This window comes from Pristis pectinata, chromosome 10 (assembly GCF_009764475.1).
Source record: "Pristis pectinata isolate sPriPec2 chromosome 10, sPriPec2.1.pri, whole genome shotgun sequence".
NCBI classification, from domain to species: Eukaryota; Metazoa; Chordata; class Chondrichthyes; order Rhinopristiformes; family Pristidae; genus Pristis; species Pristis pectinata.
The window spans coordinates 1,312,983-1,325,756 of record NC_067414.1 but is presented as its reverse complement, the minus strand read 5'-3'; the positions used below and the strand labels follow the sequence as shown (position 1 = coordinate 1,325,756).

The 12,774-nt window shown below is 47.2% G+C and overlaps 1 protein-coding gene across 1 annotated transcript in view; it reads right to left on the bottom strand.

The window, feature by feature from the left end:
- arhgef10 (Rho guanine nucleotide exchange factor (GEF) 10) overlaps positions 1 to 12,774 on the bottom strand; it is a 243,031-nt gene that overhangs the window by 137,481 nt on the left and 92,776 nt on the right. The window contains exons 3-5 of the mRNA XM_052024835.1: positions 7,337 to 7,618; positions 1,799 to 2,098; positions 51 to 111 (exon numbers count right to left, since the gene is read on the bottom strand). Of these exons, the coding sequence (XP_051880795.1) occupies positions 51 to 111; positions 1,799 to 2,098; positions 7,337 to 7,618 (643 nt within the window). The remainder of the gene's footprint in view (positions 1 to 50; positions 112 to 1,798; positions 2,099 to 7,336; positions 7,619 to 12,774) is intronic.

Sequence of the window (12,774 nt, the reverse complement as noted above, 5' to 3'; positions counted from 1 at the left end):
AATTCAAGTGACTAATTCCCCAAGCATGAATGTATAATGGATGTACTTACCCAGCCTGTTGACTGCTTGATTGAGTAGGACTACCTTGAAATTCTTCACTTTGCAATAGTCCTGTGAACATATCAGAAATTATACAATCAATAAGAATTTCTCATAGAGTCACAGAGTAAATGCAGCACACAACTCATACATGCCAAACAAGATTCCCATCTAAGCTTCTCCCATTTGCCCAGGTTTGGCTCATATCCTTCTAAACCTTTCCTATCCGTGGACCTGTCCAAGTGTCATTCATGTACCTGCCTCAACCACTTCCACTGGCAGCTCGTTCCATATACTCACCACCCTCTGCGTGAAGAAGTTGCCCCTCAGATCCCTATTAAATTTTTCCCCTCTCATTTTTGATTCCCTCTCCCTGGGAAAAAGACCGTGTGTGTTCACCCTCTCTATGCTTCCCATGAGTTTATACACCTCTGTAAGGTTATCTATCGCTCAGTCACCTATGCTCCAAGGAATAAGCACTTAGCCCGGCCAACCTCTCCCCATAATCCTGTCCCTCGGGTCCGGGCAACATCCTCGTAAATCTTCCCTGCACTCTTTCCAGAGTGACCAAAACTGTGCACAATGCTCCAGGTGTGACCTCAGCAATGTACAGCACAGAAACAGGCCCTTCGGCCCAGCATGTCTGCACTGACCTTCAAGTACCCATCTACACCAATCCCATTTACCAGCATGGCCTTCTACACCTTGGTCATTCACATGTTCTTCTCTTCAGCCAAGTACCTGTAAACCTGGGACTGCCAAATTTATTTATGCTAAATGCACTCTCTCAATAAGAGTCATACAGCACAGAAACAGGTCCTTCAGCCCAACCTGTCCATGCTGACCATGGAGCCCACCTTAGCCTGTGTTTGGCCCACTTCCCTTTGAACCTTTCCTGCCCATGTACCTGTCCAAATGTCTCTCAAATGTTGTTCATGTACCTGCCTCACTCACTTCCTCTACCAGCCCATTCCATATACCCACCCCTCTGTGTGAAAAGTTGCCCCTCAGGTCCCTTTTAAATCTTTTCCCTCTCACCTTAAACAGTGCAGATTTCCTAGCTCCCCCCACAAGATCTGAAAATATTGACACAATATCACATAAAAATAATATGAAGGCGAAAGCCTGAGCGTGTGTTTTAAAGGAGCTGCTCTGAAGACAAGCATCCTTCCTGTGGTCTGGGTGGTTGAAGCCCACTTCAATCTAACTCTCAGGATCTCATTTCATTTCCACCCTTCAAGTTGGCTTGCAAACACTCCCAGCTCTCTGAGTTTATTTATACACAGCTACAGTACAGGCGCCTGAAGACCCACACCTCAAGGTTCAACAACAGCTTCTTACCCACTGCTGTCGGGTTCTTGAACCCACCTGAAAAACCCCAACACTACCTTGGACATCATCTTTTCCTCTCTCTCAATCTTGCTCTAGTGTCGTTATGTTTCTTTTGTTCTGTAGGTTATGCATAATTTATGTTAATTTAAGTTTATGTTAACTTATGTTGGTCATGTCTGTAATGTACTGTGCTGCTGCTGCAAAAAGCTAATTTTCATGGCAATTATACCCTGGGGATGTCTGCCTGTGACAATAAACGTGAACTTGATATCATTCTGATAAAAACATCAAGGATCAAGGTGGTAAAACACTGAACAAATCAACAAGCTCAGTTAATCCCTTTCCCTTCTAAAACACCTCACATCCTTACATACAAGAAAATAATAAAACAAAGCCAATCACTGCGTTCACAAAGCAGACACCTCACCTTCCTCATCGACAGAAATATTTCTTATTAAAGTCACGGGTGCTGAGTATGTAGGCACCAGCACTGGTACATTGGATGGTACAGCGTACCCACAGGGAACTGGTACACAATATCCAGGGGATTGCACATGGACCATTGCCTTATCATCCTGGTGGCCTTGCTCAGCTCCTGAGAACTCCACTTGTTCAACCTCCTGGAGCGGACTGATATCTATAACTGAATACGGATTCACTTTTGCAGGTGGCCGATCAGCTGTGGTCTGTTCCTCTGCATTCGGTAACCTGGCAGCTGTGTCATTTTCTGCAAAAGGCAATCATATTTCCTTAAATGCATGGAGATGATTAATGAAGATAGATAGTTAGATTACCTTGTTAGGACCTTGCACCTTATTGTCTGCCTGCACTGAACTTTCTCTGTAGCTGTGACACTTTACTCTGTATTCTGTTATTGTTTTTACCCTGTGCTACCTCAATGCACTGTGTAATGAATTGACCTGTACGATCGGTTTGTAAGACAAGTTTTTCACTGTACCTCAGTACAAGTGACAATAATAAACCAATTCCAATATTGTCATACACACCAGGGTGCAATGAAACTCCTTGCTGGTGTGAAGCTCACAGAGTGAACAGTGTACGTGGTGATAACAAATACAACAATAAATACAGCGACGAGCACAGAACAACAGGACGGTGCAGAGACTGTCGTGCGGTCTGAGGCAGTGCAGACACAAACGCTGAAGTGACAATAACGGAATAACGGAGAGAGGGAGAGTTCAGAGTCCGGGAACGTGGCAGCACCGCCGGGAAGGGGATGTGAGGGAGGTGACTGGTTCAGGAGTCTGACAGCAGTGGGGAAGAAGCTGTTCCTGAGTCTGGACGTCAGGGCTTTCAAGATCCTGGATCTTCTCCCAGAAGGTAGAAGAGAGAAAAGGGAACGGCCGGGGTGACAGGTGTCCCTGACGACACTGTCACCTTCCTGAAGCAACGCACGGTGAAGATGAACCCAGCTCACAGCCTGTATTTTTAAAATAAAAATGAAAAGATAAACATCCACAACCTGCTCACATTGGCCAGCTGAGAGGACGTTAGATGTCTAGGGCTGAAACCCCTCCAGAATTCCATCCCAATTCGGGAGGGATCAAGCTGCTCAGGTGTTGAATGGTGGGACATCTATCCATGGATTAGAAAGGCTTAGAGGGGTATGGCCCAAACATGAGCAAATGAGACGAGCTCAGGTAGGCAACTTGGTCAGTATGGACAAGATGGGACGAAGGTCCTGTTCCTGTGCTGTATAACTATGTGATTCTATATCCATGAGACTATCAAGTTCCCATCTGTAGAAATTCAGTTCACCATCATCTTGGTCTGTATCCTTTGAATGCCTCAGCAATTCAAACTCTCGTGGAAATGCTTCTTAAACTCTGCTTCTACCACCCTGAGGCAGATTGTTCTAGACTCCAACCACTCTCTGGGTGAACAAGTTCTTCCTTGGATCTCCACTACACCTCCTGCCTTAAAACAATGACCTCTAGTTTCAGACACCTTTGCTGTGGAGAACAGATTCCTACTACAGGCACGGTCATGTAGCAGTTAGCGTAACGTTATTACAGCGCCAGCGACCCGGGTTCAATTCTAGCCGCTGTCTGTAAGGAGCTTGTACGTTCTCCCCGTGTCTACCTGGGTTTCCTCCGAGTGCTCTGGTTTCCTCCCACATTCCAAAGACGTACGGGTTAGGAAGTTGTGGGCACGCTATGTTGGCGCCGGAAGCGTGGCGACACTTGAGGGCTGCCCCCAGAACACTCAACACAAAAGATGCATTTCACTGTGTTTCAATGTACACGTGAGTCATCAAAAAATCTCATCTTACCTCATCGTTTAACTTTCCTCAATGTCCACCCCTTCCCAGCCCAGCCAGTCCTGCCACTCCTCAAGAACTACTTTACTGTAAGTTTTTTACTCATCTGAAGTGTTTAAATGTGTGGCCAATTATTTTTACTTTTATATTTGTAAAACAGTTTAAAAATAATTCAAATTATTTCCACTAGTTTTTAAATTGCTGGAGCTAATTGTTGGCTTCAGACAGGGGAAGTCGGGAGAACATGTGCCAGTTCTCACTGGTGAGTCAGAGGTGGAGAGAATAGGCAGCTTCAAGCTCCTGGGCGTCAATATCTCGGATGAGCTGTCCTGGGCCCAGCACACTGATGCGATCACAAAGAAGGCATGCCAGCACCTCTGCTTTCTTAGAAGCTCAAGGAGATTTGGCATGCCCCCAAATACTCCAACAAACTTCTACAGATGCACTGTTGAAAGTATCCTGACTGGTTGCATCACAGCCTGGTACGGCAATTCCAATGCACAGGAACCCAAGAGGCTGCGGAGAGTAGTGGACACAGCCCTCCCCACCACTGACAGCATCTACAGGAGACACTGCCTCAAGAAGGTGGCATCTATCATCAAAGATCCCCACCATCCGGGCTGGGCCATCATCTCACTGCTACCATCGGGCAGGAGGTACAGAAGCCTGAAGTCCCACAACACCAGGTTCAGGAACAGCTACTTCCCTACAACCATCAGGTTCCTGAATCGACCTGCACAACCCTAACCCTACCTCAGCAACAGAAGACTATGGACCACCTCTTGCACTGCAGTGGACTTGTCTCTGATTGTATCCTTGTATTTGCACTAAGGTCTCGTTTGGCACAGTCATTTTTTATCTCCCTTCACTGTCATGTACAATTCATGTTGTGTGTTGTCTGAATCTACCTGCCTGTGATGCTGCTGCAAGTTCTTCACTGTACCTGTACCTCACGTCCTTGTGCACAGGACAATAAACTCGACTCGACTCTGTTGTGAATGTTGTTAATAAAACATTTGGGAAACATCAAGCTGCCCAGCTCAGTACTTTACCCAGGCCAGCAGGATGCATCCTGTGTGCTCTGTTGTAGAGCACTGGTAAGGCACCTGCAGCCGTGCAAGTCTATTCCACCCGCCTTGTGGATGGGCATGGAAAACACTGTACACATCCAGGTTGTGCTGGCTCGGGATCAGCCATGGTCCGATTGGGGATTAGTTTTGTACCCAAGCTGACGTCAAGCCAACTGCATGAGAATGTACAAGGCACGGTTTATGAGTTTGCAGGTGACACTAAAATAGGTGGTGTCTTCGATACTGAAGATGGTAATCAGGAAATACAGGGGGATCTTGGGCCAAGGAATGGCAAATGGTTTTCAATCCAGATAAGTGCGGGTGTTGTATTTTGGGAAGACAAATGAGGGTTGGACTTTCACAGTGAACGGTCGGGCCCTGGGGAGTGTTGTAAAACAGAGAGACCTAGGAGCACAGGTACATGGTTCCCTAAAAGTGGAGTCACAGGTAGACAGGGGGTGCAGAAGGTCGGGCAGGCTGGGACTTCATTCCTTTGTGCATACAAGACTGAGGGGTGACCTTACAGATGTGTATAAAATCATGAGGCGCACAGATAAGGTGAATCATCACAGTGCCGGGGAAAGGGAACCAAAAACTAGAGGGCACAGGTTTAAGGTGAGAGGGGAGAGATTTAAAAGGGACCTGAGGGGCAAGTTCTTCACATAGAGGGTGGTCCATATATGGAATAAGCTGCCAGAGGAAGTGGTTGTGGCAGGGACAATTACAATATTTAAAAGGCACTTGAACAGGTACTGGGATAGGAAAGGTTTAGAGGGATATGGGCCAAACGTGAGTAAATGGGATTAGCTTTGGTGGGCATCTTGGTCGGTATGGACCAGTTGGGCCAAAGGGCCTGTTTCTGTGCTGTATGACTCCGTGGCTTGACACCCACTGCAACCCAATCCCAGTGCACATGGCAAGATAAGATTTCTTTATTAGTCACACGTACATTGAAACACACAGTGAAATGCATCTTTTGCGTAGAGTGTTCTGGGGGCAGCCCGCAAGTGTCGCCATGCTGCCGGCGCCAACATAGCACGCCCACAACTTCCTAACCCATATGTTGCTGGAATGTGGGAGGAAACCGGAGCACTCAGAGGAAACCCACGCAGACATGGGGAGAACGTACAAACTCCTTACAGACAGCAGCTGGAATTGAACCCGGGTCGTTGGTGCTGTAATAGCGTTACACGAACCGCTACACTACCGTGCCTGCCCATTAGTTGGGTCCAATTTGGAGGAGGTCATGGCAGGTTCTGAATGGAACATTTTAAGCACCACCAAAAATCCTCAAAGAGTCTTCAGATGTGATGCATGGGGTGCGGTTGGCATGGCAACAAATTATACACAAATCAGACTCCATGTTAAGCAACAGCAAACATCTTCACTGTTGTGCTTGGGCTGGTTTTAACCCAAAGACTGCCTGGTCCAGTTACCGGAAATGTCATTCAGGTTTACAGGTCTAATCCAGTCTGGGGCCGGCCTCGTGGACCCGTTCTCCAGCCCTTCTACAGTGCAGGAGGAGGAGATCAGGAACAGCCATCGATGAAACCTCGTTGACCACCCGTCTACAGCAGACCCACAGCCATTTGTGGAACAGAGGAATATGTCCAACACTGAGCTAGGTCAAACTGCAGTCCCTCCAGCAACCTTTAATGGACTGACCAAAAAATGAAATGTTCAGTTGGCCAGGCCCCAGTTGTGTCTGGGCAGACCCTGCCTTGTGTGAAGGAATGCTCTCTGGCTTCACCTCATGTCTCCTCGCCTTGGGGGCCCCACCAGAGGAAATTGTCTCCCTCAATGTACCCCACCAGTTCACTTAATGGTATTAAAACCACCACTCATTGCATCACACTGTTCTATGTTTGAGAAAATAAAAGTTGCATGTAACAAACAGTGTGCTGGAGGAACTCAGCGGGTCGAGTGTCATCTGTGGGGGGAGAGGAACTGTCAACATTTCAGCTCGAAACCCTGCATCAGGACTGAGGGTGGAGGGGGAGATGGCCAGTATAACAAGGGGAGGAGGAGGGGTGAGACAGGAGCCCAGCACAGGGAGCCCTTATTTCCCTCCAGCAGCTGTCTCCACCCTCACCCTCACCCTCCCCTCCCCCATCTACCTCTCCTTCCTTTTCTCTGCCTCCATCCATCACCCACCTGCCACTGTCTCCCAACTGCCCCCCTTCCCCACCTGGAACTACCTGCCTGTCACCTTACACCCCTCCTCAGTCCACCACTCACCTCGGGCCCCCGCCTCACCACTCCCCCTCCCCTCTCTGTACCGGCCATCTCCCCTCTCAGTCCTGATGCAGGGTCTGACCCGAAACGTCGACCATTCCTTTCCCCCCCACGGATGCTGCTCAACCCACTGAGTTCCTTCAGCAGGTTGTGTGTTGCTCCACATTCCAGCAGCTGCGTCTCCAAAGTAATTTTGCCTCATGATTTCAGCACCCTAAGGCCAGATATCATTCTGATGGATCTGCACTCACTCATTCCAAACTTAATATCCCCTCTGCTGGCTGGAACTGAACACACAGTGCGATCCAGCATGAGTTTCAGACAAGTGCAGCACATTTTGGAACGTCCATCACAGTTAGGATTTTTGTGTTACAAATACCTTGTGCGTTTGTCTCTGGGGTTTGAGCTGAATCATTTGTGTGTGGGTCCAACCTGCTGGTTTCCGATATTTCGTAGTACCCATTGTTCTCAGGTGAAGCCTTGACAGCCACACTTTCCGGAGTGGAGTCTGGGAGAGGGCCCCGTCCTTGGGCATTTATGAACAGGGGTACAGATTCCACGGGCTCGCGGTCTGCTTCCGGCACCTCATCACTGTCAAAATCAAAGGCTTTCCCCTCTTCGTGATCATCATCATCAGCATACAGAAGTTCGTTCTCTAGGACTGAAGAGAAATGCAAATAATACATTACTGATCTCTTACATGTGGGTGGATTAACAGTCCCCGAAATATCTGATGCCCATCAAGGCTGGACTGTGGGCAGGAGAAGGAGATGTGAAGCGAATGTCGGAGTAAAATAACATCCTTTTGCCCCAGAAAGACGGCAGTCCGGTGTTGTAGATCACAGGCCTGTTGGTTAAGGTATAAAGCCATCTATTTAATCATACAACACAGGCAAATCAAGAACAGAATTAGATTGTCTCAGAATGATAAGGCAAGCAATATATTAATTAATTCAATCTTAGAATGTTATTGTTTGCAAGTGCAGCAGCAGGAGACTGGAGAATAGAAAACACATGCGTGTGAACCTTACGCCCCATCTTAAAGTAATAATTTTAACCTCCAGTTAAGACAAGTATTTAAAACTCAATACCAAAATATGTGTTTGCAACTGAAGCAAGGTCTCCTACTATTGAGTTAGAATAGCTGTATTTTGTTTTAATTTTAAACCCTCTTGTCCAAGGGGCAAGTCACTGCGTTAGGCAATGGAAAAAGGAACAGACATCAAGTGCCAGGGATGAAGTGTTGCTGCAATTGTGTTTTAAGGTTCTTAAATACTGGAACGACACTAGCAATTATCCAAGTCAAAGGGATAATTCCTGGATCGATACATCAATCTGAAAGGCAGGTACTGAAGGTCACAGTGACCGAAGATGTTGCTTTTATTATACATCTCTAACTGGTTCCTTCCATTCCCTGTCCCCTGGGGCTACTTTACTGCCTTTGCCGCAGCAGGTTTCACTGCTGTCACAGATTTATTTTATTCCTCTGGCGATCCTTTCTCATACTGACTTGCTTAAGTGGGTTCTTAATGCCTGCAGCTCAGCTCTCTAACCACTACACATCAATTTTCATTTCCTGTGCAGTTATACTTGCCTATGCTTCCATTTCATTTTAAGATAACAGCACCTTAATTTCTTTTTATTGATGAGCATTAAACTGTGCCAACACTGCATGCAGTGGGGTGAGGGGAATCTCCCACTGAGTTACTTCAAAGTATTGCCGCCAGTCTCATTTTAATTTCTTATCAATACTTTCAGATCCCAATAAAGACCACTGGATGATTCCCAGCTAAAGTAACTAACTGGAATAGTTCCATTTAATGATAAGAGTTAATAAATTTGGTACCCACGTCACTTTTAACCTCTTGTCAAAAGAGCCCATCGAACTGATAACCTGCTTTAGAGAACATCGAATGGACACGAGGAATCGAGCAGTTGGGTTCGATGTCCTTTCACCGCCTGTTCCTGCTTTCCACAGCTGCAGTCTGACCCCAGTGAAGGAGGCTCACTGGTGAAGCAAGCTGAAGGAAGCCAGAAACTCCAGCGTAACCACACACCCAACAAAGCCAAAACCCAGGAATAAAGGCCTTGAAAAATGTTCTGAAGTATTCACAACGTCACTTTCTGGAGGAAGTATCTTGCCCCAGATGGGTAAATGATGAGAGTCTATTTTTGGTTTTCATATTAAACTTACTGTGGCTATGCAAGTTAAAGAAATGGTTTCAGTCAGACACATGCAAACAAACCACAAGATTCCTGGTAAATAGTCCACAGTTACATGATATTTCAATGTGAATCTGTATTACAAATAAAAGGTGGTATTATTCACATTTTGGTTTTAAATTGTGCAGATTCCAAAGCTCCCCCAGTTTCTGCGCCGTACGGCTGAGGAAATCACTTCAGCTGAGACTTTCCCTCATGGATATCATCGTTGAGATAGGTAAGGGTAGCAATGTTGTGGGAAAACCTTCTCCAAGCTTCCCTCCAGCGCGCGCGCACACACACACGCGCACGCACACGCACACAGGGTAACTGTACCATGAAGTCCAACATCTCCACACATTTCGTAGTCAAATTTTTGTCCAAAAACAGAGCACTTTGTGTGACTGACAATTGCAAGTAGGAAAAGCCAGCTTCAGGAAATTAGACCGTGGATTCTTGAACCAATGCTCAGCGAGACTTCAATGTGCTGCCGGGGGTGGTGGTGGAGGGAGATATGACAGTGGCATTTAGACAGGCACATGAATATGCAGGGAATGGAGGGAGATGGATCACACCGACTAGATAGGTTTAGTTTAATTTGGTATCATGTTCAGCACAGACGTGGTGGGCCAAAGGGCCTGTTCCTGTTCCGTACTCTCCTTTCCTCCCTTGGCTGGAGGCGGAGGTTAATTCCTACATCAATGTCTGAGAGGTGGCACTTGGAACATGTCCCCATTCACAGGGTCTGCTGGTGGATGTTGGAGGGTAATGTTGAGCAGTCGGACAGGTTGGTGGAGGACCTTGGACCTTTGCCTCCCAGTGTCTGGTGCAAGCCCCATCACCGTGCCTGCTGTCAAAGGAGGCACAAACTCCTCAGAGGTCAGCCTGGCTTGCCGAACTTCTGGTCTGGTTACCGCGGACTTGACGGTGAAGGTAGCTCCTCGCCGGATAGCATCACACCAAGGTTGGAGCGGGAAGAAGGAAGTGGGCCGGGACTTCCTGGGAAGCTGGGAAATCTGTGCCAAACTGTCGGCATTTAGTCCCCAGTAGCCTAGGGAAGTCTGAGGCCCTGGTACAAAGGCAGGTGTAGCAACTTCCCAGCTGCTCGTGGCGTTCGAATCCACACAGAGACCCAGTCACGCTGACAACTGTGCTGCAGAATGTCCGTCATGCACAGCAGGAACAGAGTCGATTCATGTGATTAGAGATAACACAAAGCTACTGAATGAAGTTTGTTTTAATATTTTAATTGATTATCAGTGACTTGCCTTTCTATTTTAAATTTTCTGAAGCTGGAGGACATTCAGAAAGATTCAGAGCCCCTGGCAGGTTTGACAGTGGTAGGTGTGTGAACAGATTTGCTGGCTGTCTGAGTTTCGTTTCCTGCTGTTTTGTGGGCAAGGCTTGTTCTGGCATGGTATCACATCCTGCAGGGTTCTTACCCTCCCAGCACATCAACGGAGAAGAGTTTGCAAAAGGTGAGGTCTGCAGCACAGTTGTAGTCGGTGGCAAGCTTCAGCTGGCAGTGGGCTCTGATCCACAGTCTGCAGAAACTCATGCCAACTCAATGTCAGGACTACAGTCAAGAATCCAAATGTTATTTTGCAAGTAAAAGGAAACATAAAAAGTTTGGAACAGGGAAGGGAAAAAAAAATCAAAGACAGGTTTTGCAGGGTGAGAGGTCACAGAGTCACACAGAAAAAATCAGGCCCTTCAGCCCACCATGTCCTAACTGACTGTTGACACCAACCCCACCTACCAGCACCTGGACTGACCATTGACACCAACCCCACCTACCAGCACCTAGTCCGCAGCCTTCTCTGCCTCGGTGACTCAAGTGGTTGTCTGGATACTTCTCAAACGTTGTGAATCTCTGCCTCCAGCACCTCTCAATATTTAACGACATTGCTGGAGCTCATCCCCTTTCATTGTCAGGAGTTATTCTGACCTTCTGACACGAGGTACAGACCCAGTAACTCCACCCTTACCATACACAGGTCAGAATGAAACTACTGCATCCCGGGCCTCAGGAGGAGACACCGCGCCAAGCTGGGCCCTGCCTAAGTTCAGATGTTTAATTACATTCTGGAGTCTCTGACAGTGAAATGAGGATTCAACCTTACATCAAGGGTCACTTGGCATCTCTGTGGAAAATTGTTTGCTGCTTTAATTGGGCTCTCAGCAAATTGCCTCCACAGAGAAGGGGCAGTTATCAGCTGATTCAAGGAAGGAAGGAAAATTGACTGGCTCGCCAGAAGATACAACACATGGATATCAGAAATCACAAACTTGTTTCGTCCTCTGACAGCTTTTCCTTGAAACAAGTGGAAAGGCCGACAATAGATACTTCCCGGCATTTATTGTTCCTGCATCTGGCTTCCCAGCCAAGAAAATCCTCATGGTACAATTATTTGTACCATGGAGAGAAGGAGGATGAGAGGTGACCTGATAGAGGTGTACAAGATGATAAGAGGCATAGATCGAGTGGACAGTCAGAGACTTTTTCCCAGGGTGACAACGGCTAACATGAGGGGATGTAATTTTAAGGTGATTGGAGGAAGATATAAGGGGGATGTCAGGGGTAAGTTTTTTTTACACAGAGAGTGGTGGGTGCGTGGAACGCACTGCCGGCAGAGGTTGTGAGGGCAGATACATTAGGGACATTTAAGAGACTCTTAGATAGACACATGAATGATAGAGAAATGGGGGGCTATGTGGGAAGGAAGGGTGAGATAGATCTTAGAGCAGGATAAAATGTCGGCATAACATTGTGGGCAGAAGGGCCTGTACTGTACTGTAATGTTCTATTGTATCCACTGTGAGTTACATATTCATGATTTATCTGCATAACTTATTATTCATGTAGATTTTACCTTGTTAAATGCTAAAATAGTAACAGTAGGTAAATGTGTAATAATGGGACTCGTCACTGGGGAGGCTGTGTGAACAGCTGCAAGCAGATATTCCAAAGAGGACCATTGGGATTGTCCACCTTTCACTTCACATGAACAATCTTTTACCGTGGGCAGCACTGTGGTGCAGTGGGTAGTGTCATCGCCTCACACTCCAGAGACCCAAGTACAATCCCAACCTCTGGTGCTGTCTGTGTGGAGTTTGCATGTTCTCCCTGCGACTGTCTGGGCTTCCCCCGGGTGCTCCGGTTTCCTCCCACAACCTAAAGATGTGTTGGTAGGTTAATTGGCCATTGTGGATTAGCCTTTAGTGTAGGTGGCAGGCTGAAGATTCAGAGGGGAGTTGATGGGCGTGTGGGGGAGGATAAGTTGCAGATGAGAAGGTTTTGGGTTCTCTAGAGTCTGAGGAACAGGCTGCATACCAATTCCCCAGCTCTCGAAGCTTGGCCAAACCCAGTGGAAGCGTAGCCAAGTCGGGAGCACAGCCCTTCTGGAGGGTCCACTGATAGTCAAAGTCCAGCACTGCAGCACCAGGGACAAACAAATCACCATGAGGCAGGGATCGGTACAGTTCAGTGGAGTTTAAGCTGGACAAGTGTGAGGTGTTGCATTTTGGGAGGTCAACTGTAAGGGTACAGTATACAGTGAATGGCAGGACCCTTAACAACATTGATGTACAGAGAGATCTTGGGGTCCAAGTCCA